Source organism: Lachnellula hyalina, assembly GCF_007821495.1.
Source record: "Lachnellula hyalina strain CBS 185.66 chromosome Unknown contig00127, whole genome shotgun sequence".
NCBI classification, from domain to species: domain Eukaryota; kingdom Fungi; phylum Ascomycota; class Leotiomycetes; order Helotiales; family Lachnaceae; genus Lachnellula; species Lachnellula hyalina.
This window is the reverse complement of record NW_022157241.1, coordinates 27,896-44,753: the sequence shown is the minus strand read 5'-3', so window position 1 is coordinate 44,753 and position 16,858 is coordinate 27,896. Positions and strand designations below refer to the sequence as shown.

At 47.6% G+C, this 16,858-nt stretch overlaps 7 protein-coding genes across 7 annotated transcripts; 4 read left to right on the top strand and 3 right to left on the bottom strand.

Annotated features, from left to right (window-relative positions):
* Positions 1-892: 892 nt before the first annotated feature.
* Positions 893-1,822, bottom strand: JID1 (J domain-containing protein; the record flags this gene model as incomplete). The annotated part of the gene is made up of 1 exon (XM_031151839.1): positions 893-1,822. One exon carries the CDS (start codon positions 1,820-1,822, stop codon positions 893-895), a length of 930 nt encoding a protein of 309 aa, XP_031003310.1.
* Positions 1,823-2,235: 413 nt separating this feature from the next.
* LHYA1_G006905 (uncharacterized protein) lies at positions 2,236-4,142 on the top strand (the record flags this gene model as incomplete). The annotated part of the gene is made up of 2 exons (XM_031151838.1): positions 2,236-2,717; positions 2,768-4,142. The coding sequence occupies 2 exons, from the start codon at positions 2,236-2,238 to the stop codon at positions 4,140-4,142; spliced, it is 1,857 nt and encodes a 618-aa protein (XP_031003311.1).
* A 1,643-nt stretch (positions 4,143-5,785) lies between these two features.
* OXR1 (Oxidation resistance protein) lies at positions 5,786-7,010 on the top strand (the record flags this gene model as incomplete). The annotated part of the gene is made up of 2 exons (XM_031151837.1): positions 5,786-6,398; positions 6,544-7,010. Coding segments are annotated over 2 exons (1,080 nt in total), but the record flags the coding sequence as incomplete, so codon positions are not given.
* Positions 7,011-9,370: 2,360 nt separating this feature from the next.
* Positions 9,371-10,555, top strand: Bles03 (UPF0696-like protein; the record flags this gene model as incomplete). Its single annotated transcript, XM_031151836.1, has 4 exons — positions 9,371-9,446; positions 9,505-10,031; positions 10,080-10,326; positions 10,383-10,555. The coding sequence occupies 4 exons, from the start codon at positions 9,371-9,373 to the stop codon at positions 10,553-10,555; spliced, it is 1,023 nt and encodes a 340-aa protein (XP_031003313.1).
* Positions 10,556-10,866: 311 nt separating this feature from the next.
* naa30 (N-alpha-acetyltransferase) lies at positions 10,867-11,535 on the bottom strand (the record flags this gene model as incomplete). Its single annotated transcript, XM_031151835.1, has 2 exons — positions 10,867-11,253; positions 11,320-11,535. 2 exons carry the CDS (start codon positions 11,533-11,535, stop codon positions 10,867-10,869), a joined length of 603 nt encoding a protein of 200 aa, XP_031003314.1.
* A 450-nt stretch (positions 11,536-11,985) lies between these two features.
* Positions 11,986-13,497, bottom strand: LHYA1_G006901 (uncharacterized protein; the record flags this gene model as incomplete). Its single annotated transcript, XM_031151834.1, has 2 exons — positions 11,986-12,961; positions 13,013-13,497. The coding sequence occupies 2 exons, from the start codon at positions 13,495-13,497 to the stop codon at positions 11,986-11,988; spliced, it is 1,461 nt and encodes a 486-aa protein (XP_031003315.1).
* A 399-nt stretch (positions 13,498-13,896) lies between these two features.
* plh1 (Phospholipid:diacylglycerol acyltransferase) lies at positions 13,897-15,810 on the top strand (the record flags this gene model as incomplete). Its single annotated transcript, XM_031151833.1, has 2 exons — positions 13,897-15,328; positions 15,377-15,810. 2 exons carry the CDS (start codon positions 13,897-13,899, stop codon positions 15,808-15,810), a joined length of 1,866 nt encoding a protein of 621 aa, XP_031003316.1.
* Positions 15,811-16,858: the final 1,048 nt, after the last annotated feature.

The window sequence follows — 16,858 nt, the reverse complement described above, 5'->3', positions numbered from 1 at the left end:
TATGGCTTTCGTATGTGAAGAAAGGCGGCAGCAAATCTGTCTCCGAGAAGTGCACAAGGAGTAATCCTGCAAATGCAACAAAGAGTGGGATGGCGTAAAGTAGTAGTCTTTTGAAGGAAGCCACTTTGATGTTTTTCTATGGGTTAAAGTTGAGACTCGGGAGCAAGTGTTTATATGTTTAAGTTGTGAGGTTGAGTGTGGCGCTGTGAATGCATGTGTGGCGAAGCTGTGTCGATTCAGCTCCAATCACAGGGGCTGAGAGGGAATAGTGACGACGCGCGGGGTTGAAAGGGGTAATGAATACAGAAGGATGATTGGAACAATACTTGAAAAATAGTTGAATTAAACTTTAGTAAGTATGCTGTTGCCTGTTCAGTCTCGAGCAGTAATAGCTTTCAACACATCTACAATTGGTCAAATGTTTTAACATCACAGCAACGTTGCAAATAGCCCTTGAGATCTGGTTCTTCTACGGATATCATTGCATGCCATGTACATCATTTACTTCATTAACCTCTGGTGCCTTCTAGGCAACAAAGCTTCATTATCTCAACGCATGTTCCACCCCTTCAGCAAGGCCATAGAAAGCCTTCCCAGCACAGATGCGGTGAGAGAATAAGCTTCTCACAGCTCGTATTTGTCCTTGAAGCGACGGCTGGGCGCTCTATCATCGTTGAAATTGGTAATCACGAAGTATCGTAGTGACCATGGGAAGTCCTCGCTGGGAGGGCTTCGTCTTGGACACATGAAGCGACACTATATCTTGTCGGAGTTCAATGTCCCTCTCGCTCGACTTGATCAGTGTGAAACTGTAGTGCCGCTCGTCTGTCTACTTCGTAGGGGTGATACTCCGGGGTATATGGCGTGCATCGTAATAGCTTAGAAGAGGTCGTCAACCTTTAGGATTGTTCTTTTGCTGGTAGATGTCCATAGGACGACCCTTGATATTCTCACTGGAGCAAACCTCTGGAGCCGGTAGTAATTTCCGGTAGCTCTCATCTCGCGGGTCCGTAACACCATATCCCACCGGATCCCTCTGCCTCAGAAAAGTGTGTATCCTTTCTTCTCGATTCCCAAATGAGTTCGCTTCTCGTCGGCGACGCATCAGGTCTTTTGAAGCCCTATTATGCTGAGCATCGCTCTGCTCTAGGAGGTCTATAGCATAGTTCCCAACCCGAGTAGCCTGGCCGATTCCTCCCAAGACTGCGAATATGACGATCAAGCCAGCAAAGGCGCCGTTTGACACGAATCTTGGTTCTTGAGGCCCTTCAGCCTCTCGCTGATACCATTTCTCCCAATCTTCCCAAGTAGCACATTGACTTGGCCCCATTGGCGAATTACCCCATCCTCTTGCTCCTTCCGAACGATCCCGATCGACATCTGGCTGCCCATTCCACCCTGCTCCATATAAATCATAGGCACCCCGTTTGACCGGATCCGACAGGATATTGTTGGCAGCAACAACTAGCCTGTACCTCTCTAGCTTCGTGTCCTCTGATACACCGTCGTCTAAGCTGTCAAATTGTCGATCCGGGTGATATAGCTTCACTAGCTCGTAGAATCGCAGTTTCGAGTATGGGGAACCTTTCTTCTGGTTGAAGATCTGGTAGGGTGATGGAATGGTGTTTGCAGATGTCACCTCTGGCCATCTGAGGTTCCCATGATGATGCCTGACAGGACCATCAGAGACTATAGGATAGTGCCGGATTTGTTGTTGGGGTGGACCCGAGCGATGCTGCAGTGACGTCTTCGATGTTGGTCGTGAGCGATAGAGGCAATGGAAGTTGCCGTATGGCAGCAGGATACCGGACTTCTTCAACATGACTGACAGTAAGCCAGTCTTGGTCTCGAGGAAGGAATCATGTCCAAGGCAAGGGAGGGAAGGGATCCAAAGCACCTGGATGACTTTGACAAAGAAGGCAACGGAGCGGGCAGAGCAGAGCATGCAGACCACTCCACTCCACTTCACTTGCTTGTTAGCTTCAGCACTAAACTAGTCCCTCGGCTGCGATAAGGACACCGATAAGGATAAGGAGTACAGTAACTTGACGCGTCGCATCTTGCTGCTCTTAGACTTGCCCAATCTTGCACTTTTCCGTACAGTACCTACTCATCACTGCCGCATGACGCCGCCAGGAAGCTCCCTCATAATTTCCCACTTACAGTCCTCTGTACTCCTCAACTGCCTTTTTACCCAGAATATGTTCAACAAGTTCTCAAAACGGCTCAGTCATCATGGATTGGCTTCTTGCTCGCGCGAAATCCAAACGCAATCGACTTCTCAAGCGGAAAACCCCTTCACGTACGAGTAGTAGAGCACCCTCTACGACGCCAAGCGGTCATCAAAAGTTCGATGAGGCGACAGGACAGGTTTACACAGAAACAACTACTGCCATTGAGACGGCAAATGATCTCGACTGGACGCGCCGAACCGTTCTTGCTATTGGCCCGGACTGGCGTGAGCAGGAAGAAGTAGCCCTCATCGAGGCATGGAGGGCAAGTCAAAATAAAGGTGTCGACCCCGAGATACTGGGAAGTTATCGTGGATATCTAGACAATGTCAGAAACTCGAGGATTTGGGGCTTCAGAGGAGCCCGATCTCTTCAAGATGTCGCCGTGGAAGCCATCGTGCAAAATATCACCGAGATTACTTTGGAGGGAATGGAATGTCTGCCTGTCCAATTAGTACGTCGTATATGGCACGCTGTCGACAAGAGGTTAGTCTATTGCTTGATTTATCGTAATTAAACTAATCCTCTCTTTCTAGATGCTTGATATCCCTCGATACCTGGTTGATCTTCTCCAAACTTCTACACAAGGAGGAAGAGTCAACATTGAAGCTTATGAGATATCGTCAAGACATCGCAGCACCCAAGGCGCCTCTTCAAGTGTATACAGCTCCACTCATATCACCGTCTTTTGACTTCATAACTTGCTTAAGCATCACAATTGTTTCTAAAATTTCCGACCTTGTCAAAATCTCTTTGATGAAGAACCTTGGGTCCCTCGAGATTATTCATACACGACAGAACTCAGCAACCCGATCACCAGTGACTGATAGACTAATGCGGTCCTGGCATCAAGCTGCGATGGACGATGGGGCTTTCCCTGTTTTAAGAATCATGAGGCTCTGGAGTCATCCAGAATTAACTTCCAAATCCCTTGTGTACCTCAACAGCTTTCCGGCGATGGCTGTTTACGATGTGCGATGGTGTGCTTTCGATCTGGACGCAAACTTTAGGTTACATGCGAAGAACCTTGGGTGGGTAGCTACCCTGGAGCCGGATGTCCTTGGTCTAATGGAAGCTGCTTGCCTGGAAAGAGCCTTCAGGATGCGAGACGATAACGCTAAATCCGTCGAGAAAGCAGCTGCTCACCAGCTACGGGATGGATCGAGCATCAGAAGAATTCCACGATCCAAGGTACGAGCGTTTCTCACTCAGTCTGAGCTTCCAGTCGCGGGAGATGCAGTCTCTGAACGTTCTGTGTACGCTCGGATTCAAGAAGATATGGGCATTTTGGAGCCTCAATATCCAGAGAAAGATACGAAGGACTCACGACGGAAGAATCGCGTTTCTACTGGGAATATCCAGGTTCGACCACCGCTTTCAAAGCATCGAGCCGCTGAGACCTGGGAGTTCCCTCTATACACGACATTCTCAAAGATCGGGGAGTTGAGAAACGATTTGGATCTAAAGAGAGCGGGTGTTGACATCGGAGATCTGGTTGTGGTAGACAACGAATTGGTCAATTCAGTTCCTATGGTCTCACTTCGTCTTGGTCCCTCGAAGGGATGGCTGCAGGATTTCCCTTACAGCTCTTCAAAGTCAACATACAGCCATTCCAACGCTTCGTCCTCATCCGTCTTTGAATCAGATGATCGGCCGGGTGGGGAGAAACCAGAGGCCCTCGCTTTCATCCGGGTCAAGGCACCAGAACCGGGGGAGAAGATGAAGAGAGTGATGTCAGCAGGTGCAATATTAAGCCCAAATGGTGGACACATCGGCGACGCTTTCGAAGTTTGGGTTGATGCTAAGAAGCGGGCATCATCTCAGAGTACCACCCCTGTGAAGGCGAATCGAGACAATTTCATGAAGAGGAAAAAGCGGAAGATCGGGGATGTATTGAGTTCATTCCTTTGATGGTGTTGTGGTATAAAAATAACATATTGACGGAGCTTAGGGGGTTTGGCGATTTGTTTTGTTGTTTTTAGTGATACCCATGATCTACTCATATAACGAATGTTAATTTATTTTTAGTAGTTCTTGCTTCTACGGAGTGAGATTCGAGGTGAAGATCGCAAACCCGGATTAGTGCACAGCGCAATACTGTGACGGAAGTGCGAAAAGACCATTCAAGTGAACTTCCCTTCTACTATTGGTCCGAGCCTTCCGTGTGCAGCTTCTTAGCTTTAGCTCCTGGCAGCAAAGCTATATAAACTTCCCCAGTTACTTTCCTTACAACCCATCCTCAAGTAACAAGCAGACAGCGCCCTGGTGTTGTGACTGTTGTCATAGAAACGAAAGATTTGGTAATATCTATCCATTCGAACCTTGGCGATGCAAATGAGTTTCTCTGCGAGTATGTTCAGAAACGCAATGTTTTTGAAAGAGATAATCCCACATATCTTTAATGCAACTCACCACTTTTTGTTGTCAATGTCAAGCTTGCTGTCAGAGCGGAAGACGGCCAGTCAGTAGAGATGCGATAATAGTAACAACATCCTTTCATCGATATTGATATCACGTACTTATGCGTAGCACCAAACTCGATTGAGTGAATGAATGGCTTTAATTTTACTCGCATCTTTTCCTAGGTACATGTTTGCCTACCAATACTAATAGATTTGAATCCTTGATCAAACCCCCCACCCTCATTTAAAAACTTGCGAAAGAAAAAAAACAGAATATTATAGAGGTAATCAGCCGATATGGGAGTTACAATTACATACGTATTCTGTATACTTCTTACTTCAATATTCCTGCCCGTAGGAAATGACTCCTATTTCCTCAAACCACCATTCATTCACCCACTCACCTCGGCGCCCATGCATGCTATCATCATCTTCGACCAACCAACCAAGTGCTAATATAAACACCCCTCTACATATCCCCTTCACTTTAATCAATAATTTCAATCAGCCTAAGCTCAGACCCAAGTACCGAGAGCCCAGCAAGCACGAACTTGACTTACTCAAGAAAGCATTCATATTCTGGATGAGGTCAAGAACGTCTACCGAACCGTGACAATTTCTATGGAAAGCAGACTCAGCAAGACAGACATGTGTTAAGATGAAAGGAAGTTTTTCATTGGCGACTTAAGGGACGACACTTCAAATGACAGAGACTACGAAGATAGCAGGAGACTCCTTAAAGAAGAAGGGCGAGAAGGGCAGGCGTCAGCGTCCGTTCCGCGTCCCCTGACTGACATTAAGCGAGATCGAGTACTAACCGAGCTAGCGTCATGATTGATTTCCCGCATTTTACTTTGCAATTCAAGGAGGTACATGGGAGTACATTGAAGTTTTGATCAAGAGTGCAAGATACGTATTTAAAAGAAGAAATAAAGAATTGATACGAGTAAAAGGTAGGAAAAGGGGTGTGGCGTTCAAGCTTTAATTAAGCATTAATAAGCTTTGTAGTTGTTGCAGCCTTGCAAATAGCCAGCCAATTACGGCACATTCCAAAGCAAGGCGCAGGAATCCGGGGAATCTGGATCTTGGTCAGACCACGGCCATCTCTCACCTCCATGAACCCAACGACATTCTTTTTACCCTTCGACAGACACTTCTCAGGAAAATACTCAGGAGAAAGAAAGCATGTATTCCAATTCTTCCACTTCTTCCAATTCCCGCACACCCCACGACTCAACACCCTCCTCCGGAACCATTACCCCCGCGCCCCTCACCTCATCCTGGACCGCCGCGCTCCCCGCAACAGTCAACGGCCTCCTGCGGCGTTTCTCCTCGGAGCCCCAAAACCAACATCAAAATCAAAAATCCCACACGCCGTCCCATTCCCCAACTTTCTCCCCTACACCGCCCACAAAAATGCGCAGCGATGGTGGGGATGGAAGTGGAAGTGGAGAGGGGTGGCAGGGCGTATATACGCCTCCGTATCGGACAGCTAGTCCGTTTCAGCCGCCCCCGCTGTATCCTGTTACTTTGAAAGGCTGGCATGAGGGGACGGCTTCGAGCGCGCGGTTGTTGAGCCGCGGGCTCGCCGAGGAGATCAGATTGCTTGTCCCGCCGCGGTTGCAGCTGTGCGAGGAATGGAATCTGGTGTATAGTCTTGAAGAGGACGGGGTTAGTTTGGGGACTCTATATAAGAAGTGTGATGAGTTGCGCGGTTTGAGGAATGGGTTTGTGTTGGTTGTTAGGGATGGTGAGGGAGGGGTATGTTTATATTTTCCTTTCCCTTTCCCTTTCCATTTTTGTTTCATGTATTTTCCGTTTTCCTGTTTGTTTTTATCGTTGTGGTCAGTGGTTACAGTAAGGGGGAGAGAAAAAAATAAATAAAGGCTAATGATGGGAAATGGGCATAGCTATTTGGTGCGTATTTGACGGAACCACCACATCCAGCACCACATTACTTCGGTACCGGCGAATGTTTCCTCTGGCGCTCTGCCACCCTCTCCTCCACCACGTTGCCCAACCATCTCCCCCCCCCTCCATCCACAGACACGACGAACTTGCAACGCAGCACCACGATCTCCCCCACCGCCTCTTCCCTCCTCTCCCCCACATTCCCCACGCACACAGCGCCAGCACGCCGGAACGCATACGCTTCAAAGCCTTTCCGTACTCGGGCGTTAACGATTACATGATATTTTGCGAGACGGGCTTCCTGAGTGTCGGCGGCGGAGACGGGCATTATGGACTCTGGCTGGATAATAATTTTGAGAAGGGGGTTAGTAGTCATTGCTTGACATTTGGGAATGAGCCATTGAGCGAGGAGGGGGAGAAGTTCGAGGTGCTGGGCGTGGAGGTGTGGAGTATTGGGAACTCGTAGGGAACCTGATATGGCAGGTGTAGGCGGCTAGGAACTTGCAGAGCTTTACGGAGGGATATTTGAGCGGCAATGTGATGTGATGCGAATATGATACCCGTTGGACGTTTTGTGGGCATTTAGGAGGTTTTATTTTGGGATTTGGGATTTGGGATGGGCCATTACTGGGGGTTAGACAAAACATTGAAGACTTTTTACTTAGGTGTCAAAATTCATCTATACCGAACTTTCACGTCCAAATATACCTTTTAATAGCGAGGAGAATGTCTCCATGGGCTTGGAAAGATTGCTGTCAGCAACATATCATTAGGTATCTGTCGAGTTTTCCATCTCCACCTCCGCTTCCAGATCATAGTTCCATACACACAACAACTTATCATAGAAGCTAGTACTAACAATAAGCCGTTTCGGAGATCCTCCCACAGATCGTGGCAAAGCTTCAATCGGCGCAACATCGCAGGCGTAACACATACTCTCGTGGATAGTAACCTTCGCTAGGATCCTAAAAACACAATCCTCACCCGAGTCGGAAATTTCCAATTCTATTATCCTGGCCCCTGAAATCATGGGAAGGTAACGTATAAGCAAAGCAGAGCAAAATTTCTCTCTCGAGGGCTCAATTGGGACATTCAAAACTTACCAGCATGCATACAAGATGCCAAGATCTTATATCTCGTCACACCGTCCTTGCTCTGGCCGTCATTTAGGAGCTTCAAGCGCCAGACTCCGCCGCCCTCGACTTTCAGCGCCGTTTTAGGTTCTATACAATTGCAACAATGTATTGTCTCAGTAAAGGCTGGTATGAAACATTGGGAGAACAGGAAGGAATGGCAACTTACGTCCTCGGAAGTCGCCGCTGAATAATCGAATGTGTTCGTCATAACTACCCGTGACCAGGAATTGTGTCCCCGGTAGTGGTAAAATAGCCGTAACTCCTGCATCGTGTGCACGGGAATTCTGGGACTTGTTTGAGGTGGTTATATCCTCTCCGTTTTCGACGGCAGAGTGCATGTTCGAGATTCCGGTGATTCGGAGAGTGCTGTCGTCGCCGCCGGTATATATTTGCGGTTCAGTGGGGGTGGAGGAGAAGGCACAGCACCATGCCTCGATAGGACTATGTATATTAGCATCTATAAGAGTTTTGGGAATTGAGAGCCAATTTGAGAGTTGCGGGGGGCATATATAGATAGATCTATCTGGGGACATCCCAGTATTGTATTGTCTCAAAACATGTGAAGGATTCTTCAACTCACTCATCCATCAGCTTGTGCTGCACTATTGCTGCGTTCTCATTCATGAATTCGTACGCCGAGAAATCCCAGCTGGTAAAGCGTACTAGATGGGCCCCGCCCTTCGAAGTGGTGACTATGAGGAGTGGAAGGTGACGAGTCTCGAGTTTCGGATACCAAGTCAAGGAAAGTATCAGCGTATCTGTATCGAGTATTTGGTGAGTACTAATGTGCCGCATTGTATAATCCCCATTTTCCCCGGAAGAGGGGACGTCGTATATAGATACGGCTCCAGTGCTCGAAGCCACAGCAAATATGGGAATCTGCAACTTGACGGGACAGAAATGGAGGTCTGGAATAGCTGATGGATATGAAACGACTTTAAGTAGTGTTCTAAAAGCAAAGTCAGATTCAGTCTGAGCAAATCCAAAGTCTTGGAGAAGTAGTTTGGACATTCGAGATGAGCGCCTGGATGCGTGAAAACCTAACCTACAGTTTGCCGTCTTCTAGTTGGAAAAGATTCAAGGTTCCATCCCTCGATTGCGCTTTCGAACGTTCCAGTTCCTGTGAGGCATCTTTCTGTAAATTGTACGTCCCTATAATGAAGTACAGGGCTTCTGTATCCCCTCCCACGGGCACAAACTCGATACAACTAGGAGGTAAATCGAGGATTTGCGAGGCTACTGGATCCAAATTTTTGCTGGCAGCCCGTCGAGCCACCTCTTTCCAGTCTCCTTGGTCCATTTGATATGAGTGTTATATCCAAAGATCGTGAATGAAGATTCGTGGTTGTTAATAGTGTTGTCGGAAAATATCCTGCAAGGCTGAGACATTGAGGGGAAGGCTGACGGGATTTTCTTTCTGAAACATGGGGGAGGGTCCGAGCGAAAGGGGCCGCGATTGCTCCCTTCTTCCACAACCGTTCCGTTCATCGGCCTTCTTTCTACACCTCAAAATGTCTCATTGAGATCTCAGCTATTCTTTCTCATCTACATAGATGTGGAAAATTCCAGTTTTTTCTTAATAATGCACCTCAAACAGTAAATTCCCAACACGTCTTTGGGCCAGTCAGTTCACGCGTCGAGAGTAGCAAACTTCCAATCTCCAGACCGCCATTCTTCCCTCGAAACCATCATGGCAATCAGGAAAGGAGCAAAAGTTGTTAGGCAGGAAGAGATGGCCTATCTGTCAGACGATTCAAGCTTTTACGGTACCTTAAATCGCTATTCCCCTTTTCAAACAACACAAGGCTGACTGTGTAACGTCAGGTGACGAAACTGTCCAGAAAGACATGGAGGAGCGAGCAAGCAGTTTCAAGCCGACAGAATGGTGGGAGCATGCGGCTCCTTCTTTGACCAAGATAGCTAGTACAAATCTTGCATCCGCGACGGTAGCTAAGGCTCCTAAGCTGTACAATCCCTACGAAGGAAACCCCTGCGGTCGACAGCTGAACGAGAGCGTGGACGAGTTCTTACGTCGGCTTCCTCCTGCTTCAACACCAACCTCAAGCCGGGTTCCTTGGATCTTCGTTGCGAATCCGTATAGGAAAGCACCGAAGCCCAATAATGAGGGAGAACTCGCTGAAGGGCCTCCGGATGACGATAGTCAGTGGGCGAAGTTCGTGGTGGAAGGCGGGAATTTGTTGGAGGAGTTGGTGGTTCTGAAGAATAAGATTGAGAAGGAGAAGGCTGGTTCGACGAAGGCTACTATTACGAAAGCCCTCAATGTTCAGAGGAATATTATTGTTGAGAAATTGCTTGATACTGCTGTTGAAATGCACTGTACATCTGGAAAGGTCAGTCAATCGCATTACTGTACGTCTCCGCGCTGATTTTGAGGCTAGTGGATGATATTTTGTCCGCCGGAAGAAGTCAATGATGTTTGGGCTGTTGTGGCTCGTGCTACAGTTGATAACGATCTGGGAATTGCTGCTAAAGTCGCCCCTGACAATGGCGAGGACCAACGGCCACGGCTCATGTGCATTTACACGAAAGATTTTTCGGATAGGGCCGATGTGACGAGAGTTGTACAGAAGTTAAAGGAGCTTGGTCTTATTGAAACTCGTGGCAGTAAAATCTACTACAAATGTGGTATGTATTCCTGCTCCAGTTCTGCCAGCTTACCCAATTGACATGTCTGTCCACAGATGCATACACCTTTCTCGGTCTAGGCTCCAAGAACGAATACCAGATCCAAGCGTCTCTCTACAACTCTGGAGATTTCTTAGGCTCCAAAAGACCGGCCTCGAAGGGCAAGGAAAATGGATACTTCTACAAGAAGAAAGATCATGGAGACTGGAAATCTATGGAGTATGAATGATTGCTTTCTTGATATTGATACCCATTTTGCAATGTTGCAGCGGAGGTTCGATGTTAGCAGGCGAATATTGCTCTGATGATACACCCATTTGCTGAATGATCTCAATACATACCTTTGAATCATAATCTCGTGAATTCGTTATCTCGTTATATGCAGCGCCCCTCTAATGCACCACCTGGTAATTTCCTCCATAAATGAATGCCCAACCATCTAATACCGCTATCCAAAGCCAGCAAAACCTCATCCCAAGACAAACCCCCCTACCTAGCCAGCCCACCGGTTGATCTATGCCTTACCCCACCTACCTACCACTAAACCTGCCCATCCCTCCCCATATCCTCCACGCCCCTCAAAAACAGCACCAACCTATACGCACTATTCCCGTTCAAATAATACCGACTCAGCTTCTTACTCCTCAAGAACCCCAGCCTCTCATATAGCCGCATCGCACCCCCATTTCCCTCCTCCGTCTCCAGCACCACCTCATCCGCGCCACGGTCCCGCATCTCCTCGATCGTCTTCTGCACTAGCGCCGTCGCGATGCCGTGGTTCCGCGACGCGGCCGACACGGCGAGCATGGCGATGTAGCCACGCTGTGTGGTGGGCGTCGGGGAGCTAGGGAGCGCGGAGTTGTGCGGTTCGAGTTTGGAGATTATGACGCCGAGGAGGCTAGGGGGGGTGGTGGTGGGGTTCAGGGCCTGGTGTGGTGCGTCAGCGGGTGTGTGTTTTGGGGGGAAGAAGAGAAGATGGGATGAGGGATGTACCATGAAACATAGATCGCCCCATTGGTAGAGGAAGAAGCGATATACGTAGATGCTGTATGGCTCGCTGAGGTCCTTTGAGATGAGGGCGCGTATCGAGGGCAGGTATTGTTTTTCGAGCGTGTGCGAGTATTGGATGTACTGGACTTCTGGTGGTAAGGCCGCTTCTTTGGATTGTGGCTCGGCGGAAGAGGAGTTGGAAATGGAAGGGGAGGACATAATTGTGGTTGTTGCCATTGTAGGAGGGAGTGAAATGTTAGAGCAAAAGAAGTGGTTCCCGGTTCGGTCGGTATGTCTTTCACATGCGTGCGTTGGAATATATTTATAGCGCGGGGTAATTGTTTCCCTGCCAACATATTTCACCCCTTTTTTTTGTTTACATGCGTATTAATGAGATGTCTTGATTAATTATCTCGCATCTCACATTACAGATATATGAATGGAAAGCTTAGTAGATGCAAGTACGACAGTTGTCTTGTATGTCGTTTCCGCGTGGTCAAGGAGTTAATTATTCTAACAGCCTTATTCTAAATACTTCACCCCTCTGAAACATTAAAAACCCCAATCTGATATATGAAGCATTTTATGTATCATGCCAAATATAGTTCTACGCTTCCATTCAACAAGTGATCATATTAGTTCTCGGCGAATTACTCATTCAGACGTTGGTCAGTAAATTGTAGGGGACAGAGTCGTCCATTTAGACAGAAGATCCTCGACGACTAAGCTTCCTTCCTGCTCTGGATCCATACCATGCGAAATATGATTATCATGATATAGATCGATGCCCTTGAAATCACTCCCATCGCTTTCATACTGCCGAACTTCTTGTTCTTCGGCGAGTCTCATAGCTTCAGCAGCGATTCCTTCCTCAACATCGAAGTCGCTGAAGAAGGTCGTGGACGGTTCCTCTGTTGGAATCTCGGAGAGACCAGGTGCCTTTCCTTGTTTAAACTGAGATCCATCTGGCGTAGATGGAGTGGGGAAAAGGCTATCAAAGATAGTCACGTTTGACGATTTCGCAACAGGCGTATCGATGAAAGGCTCGTAGGCGGAATAACTCCGTACGTTGTGCTTTGGTGATGATATCTGTGGGATTGAAGCCTCTGTGGTGTTTTGATTCCCGTCCGCCACATTTTCATTTTGCTTCTCTCCCTTCAGAATCCCAGCTCTCGCCAATTCCTTCAGTCGAGCTTCGAGGTTTTCAACGGCTTCGGCCTTGGCATCATTTGAGGCATTTGCAAAATCTTCGCTGAGTCGGTTTATCTCTTCAGTATGGATCCTCTCTAACGTAAGCCGTAGTTGTTCGTAACCCAGGGAAGACAACTCGCTAAGTTTGGAGGCGGCTAGATGGTGTCCAAGTACATCATTAAGGAGTTGGAAACACAGAAGAAGCTCCCCTATGAGAGTTTGATGCTTAATAGCAGGGACGGCTGGAGTCTCAGATGACTGAGATATCGGGTCCATGCCACAGGCTCCGGTGACAAGTACCGACGTGGTTATGAATGCATTCAAGCCTCTTGAAGAATTCGCGCTTTCTATCGACATTTGTAGGGCATGATATCTGCGCTTGGTCTCTTGCTCCGAGCGAGCAAGACTCTCGATGAGATGCTTTTGGTAGGCAAAAGAGGAATCGGCGGCCTTTCTGGAACTTGTTAAAAATCATGCTGGGATAAGTCCGCGACTGGTGACTTACCGGCTCGAAATGTCCCTAGCATAGCTTAATACTTGAAGCATCAATGCCAGTGAAGCCTTCAACCTGTCCAAGTTGCTTCTTAAGAGCTCCATTTTGTTTTGCTTGAAGGGCCATTTCAGTTTCTCAAGAGCTACTCTGCCCCGCTTTGCTTTCCCCTTATCCTCTAACATCCCTAGATTTCTCAAACTCCTATCCAATGCATAATCGAGTTGCTCAAAAATAGACATGCATTCTTTGACAGTTTGCCTCGTGGCCTCAAGTGCATTCTCAGAAACAACATGCGATTCATCGGCTTGAAGGATCTGACAGAGCTCATTCAACACCGTGGAAGTAAGAGAGACATCATTAGAGATTTCCTGAATGGAAGTATCTGCGCTAGAAACAGCCTTGCTGAAAGTAAAGAGCTTGACACTGAGCTTAAATCCGAAGTCTGCAAGCTGTACGACGGAGGCTACAATGCCAATAGCCGCAATAGCCTCAGCCATGGCCGTCAATTTGAGAATGCCATATAGACGCGAGGAACAATATGGACTTCAAAGGAAATGTCATTGCAATGGGATGGGATGGGGATTGAGGGCACTGGGCATTTTGCCATTTGATTAGGCTCAGCCACATGCGTGCCTACCTAATGCAAGGCTAGCAAGTGAAGTATAAATAGAGTGAAAGAATCGTGCGTGTACCTAGTCACGGGGTGTGTATTTAGTAATCGACTTCGAAGCCCCACGTCACTGCATGTGCATGTGTACCTGAGGAGCTTGAGCTAAGCTTCAAAACAAATCCAACAACAACAACTCCATGAGAACAACGACGAAGATTTTCAAATTTCTGAGCGTGACACCTTCTCTCTTTAATGTCCCTCGCCCTTTCCTACACCTCCCTCCAAGATGTCCTCCCTGCGCCGCCGTCTCTCAGGAACCGCCAAATCCGCGCCCACCGAAGACTCCCCCGCCAAAGCCGAACAGGTACGCCTCGCGCCTGAGTCAAAAATCATAGACTCCCAGCACCCGAAAAGTCTCAAGCGGCGCAATGGCCTGATATTCTTTCTCGGTGGACTCTTTGGGATCGTCGTCGCCGGCTTCTTTGCCGGACAATCCGATCTAATTGATTTCCCGGAGCTAGGAGACCTAAGCATGGACAGCTTGATGGATGTTTTGCCTGCCAGCTTTGTGCGGGATGCTCGAGACTTGGTACAGGGAGAACGGGATGCTGTGAACTATGATTCTTTTGCAGTGGGGTTGAACTTGGTCGCGCAGGGATTCAAGGCCGAGCATCCGGTCATCATGATTCCGGGAGTGATATCTACGGGATTGGAGAGTTGGGGAACGACGAACAGCTCGCGGCAGTATTTTAGGAAACGGTTGTGGGGAAGTTGGAGTATGATGAGGGCGCTGGTGCTGGATAAGGAGAGTTGGAAGAACCATATCATGCTGGACAAGAAGACCGGGCTGGATCCGGAAGGTGGTATCAAATTGAGAGCTGCGCAGGGTTTTGATGCTGCGGATTTCTTCATTACTGGTTATTGGATATGGAGTAAGATTCTGGAAAATTTAGCCACGATTGGATATGACCCAACAAATAGCTTCACAGCAGCTTATGACTGGAGACTATCCTATGCGAATCTCGAAGTCAGAGATCAGTATTTCACGAGGCTAAAGATATATATCGAGATGGCATGCAAGGTCTCGGGGGAAAAAGCGGTCCTTATTTCACATTCTATGGGTGGTCAGGTGCTGTTCTATTTCTTCCATTGGGTCGCATCCGCAGATGGAGGCGCTGGGGGTGATGATTGGGTTGACAAGCATGTTGATTCTTGGATCAATATCAGTGGATGTTTGCTGGGTGCGCTGAAAGGTCTCCCAGCTGTCCTTTCGGGGGAGATGAAAGACACAGCTCAACTGAACGCCTTCGCTATTTATGGACTGGAGAAATTTCTCGGTCGAGAAGAACGAGCCGATATCTTCAGAGCCATGCCAGGAATCAGTTCGATGCTTCCGATTGGAGGAAACACCGTATGGGGAAATCACACATGGGCACCTGACGATCTCCCAGGGCAGAAAGTCAGTTTCGGGCCAATATTGAATTTCAGAAATGTAAATGGTTCAAGGTATCAGAATCTGACGGTGGATGACAGTCTTGAGTATCTTATGAATAACAGTGAGCCGTGGTACCAGGACATGGTGAAAGGTAGCTATTCCCACGGTATTGCGCACACCACTGGAGAAGTGGAGGCGAATGAGAAGGATCCGAGAAAATGGATTAACCCTCTGGAGACGCGTCTGCCTCTTGCCCCAAATTTGAAAATCTATTGTTTTTACGGTACGCCGTCATACCCCCTTACTCAATTTATGATACTAACAAAAATAGGAATCGGCAAGCCGACCGAACGTTCCTACTTCTACCGCCAACCCGAAACACCTTTGTTGTCCCTCAACATAACCATCGACACTACGCTAACGCAAGATAATATTGACCACGGCGTTATTATGGGCGAAGGCGATGGGACCGTCAATTTACTTTCCAATGGCTACATGTGCAACCAGGGTTGGAACATGCACCGCTACAACCCCGCCGGAGTAAAAGTCAAGGTCTACGAAATGCCACATGAGCCTGATCGTTTCAGCCCTCGTGGTGGGCCAAAAACTGGAGACCATGTAGATATTCTCGGTCGCCAGAGCTTGAACGATTTGATCCTGAGGGTCGCAGCGGGGAAGGGCGATGAGATAGGAGAGAATGTCGTCAGTGATATCAAGACGTACGCGGATAGGATAGATATCAGGGAAGAGCCGGAGTATCTGTGATAGAGGTGATTAAGAAGAGTAGAAATGTATAAACGAGAAAGAGGTATATGGGCCTGGACACTTTACGTGGAGTTTTGGGTTTGACAGGTTTCATGAATGGATGCATACGTCGGGGCGGTCTCTTATCTTAACTTTGAATTTATACCCCGATAGACTTTAAATCTAGATCACAATACATTTGATGTATATAGTGGATGCATAAATCTTTTTAGTCTATCAGTATTCTGTTCTTCTAATGTACGCGGTGATAGTGCCGCTGGTGCTTGTTTGCCCTTGATGTTTTCCGTTCAATTATAAGAGTATGAGAGTATACTGGATATCTATAAAATATATATGCTACTTCCGGCTATAAGACTTTAGAAACCCCCCTCCACCATCCACCATCCCAATCCCCCCATTCACTCCATCCTCCATCCACCATCCACCATCCCAATCCCCCATTCACTCCGCCTCCACCTCCACCTCCCTCCAACCACCCACGGCTACGCCTTCCTAAATACACGTACCGCCTGGTTCTCCGAACCTCTACGTAGTCCAGAATAAGAACTACGTACCCACAAAATAGGTTCTACGTCGCTTGGTTGGTGTAGTGGTTAGCACATCTGTCTCACATATGATGGTTATCTACTAAAGGTACCTATTTGGCACGTTATGCGAAACCTTTTTATTCATTCGGAGAATATAAGTATATGTAAAGCGAGCTGATTCTCTTGTCGCCTCTATTTATTCGTTCCACCTCTCGTGTATCTATCTTTTACAACTAATGTTTATTTACCTACACGTGACAGCCCTCGACAAAGCCCCTTTTGTGACACAAGAGAGATTAGTTTCACTCTGGTACCTGGCCACCTAGCTAATATCTTATTGATTTCGACCCCCCCAAGGGCCTCAACAGATTTTAAGCTCCCAATGTATTAATACCCCTAAGATTTTATCTCTAGTTTCACTTTATTTCTTCGGTTTTTGTTGGTATCACAGGAGTTTCTATCGTGATCACTTCTCTAGTACGTAATATATAGACTTGATTCTGGTTGATGTTGCTTGGCAT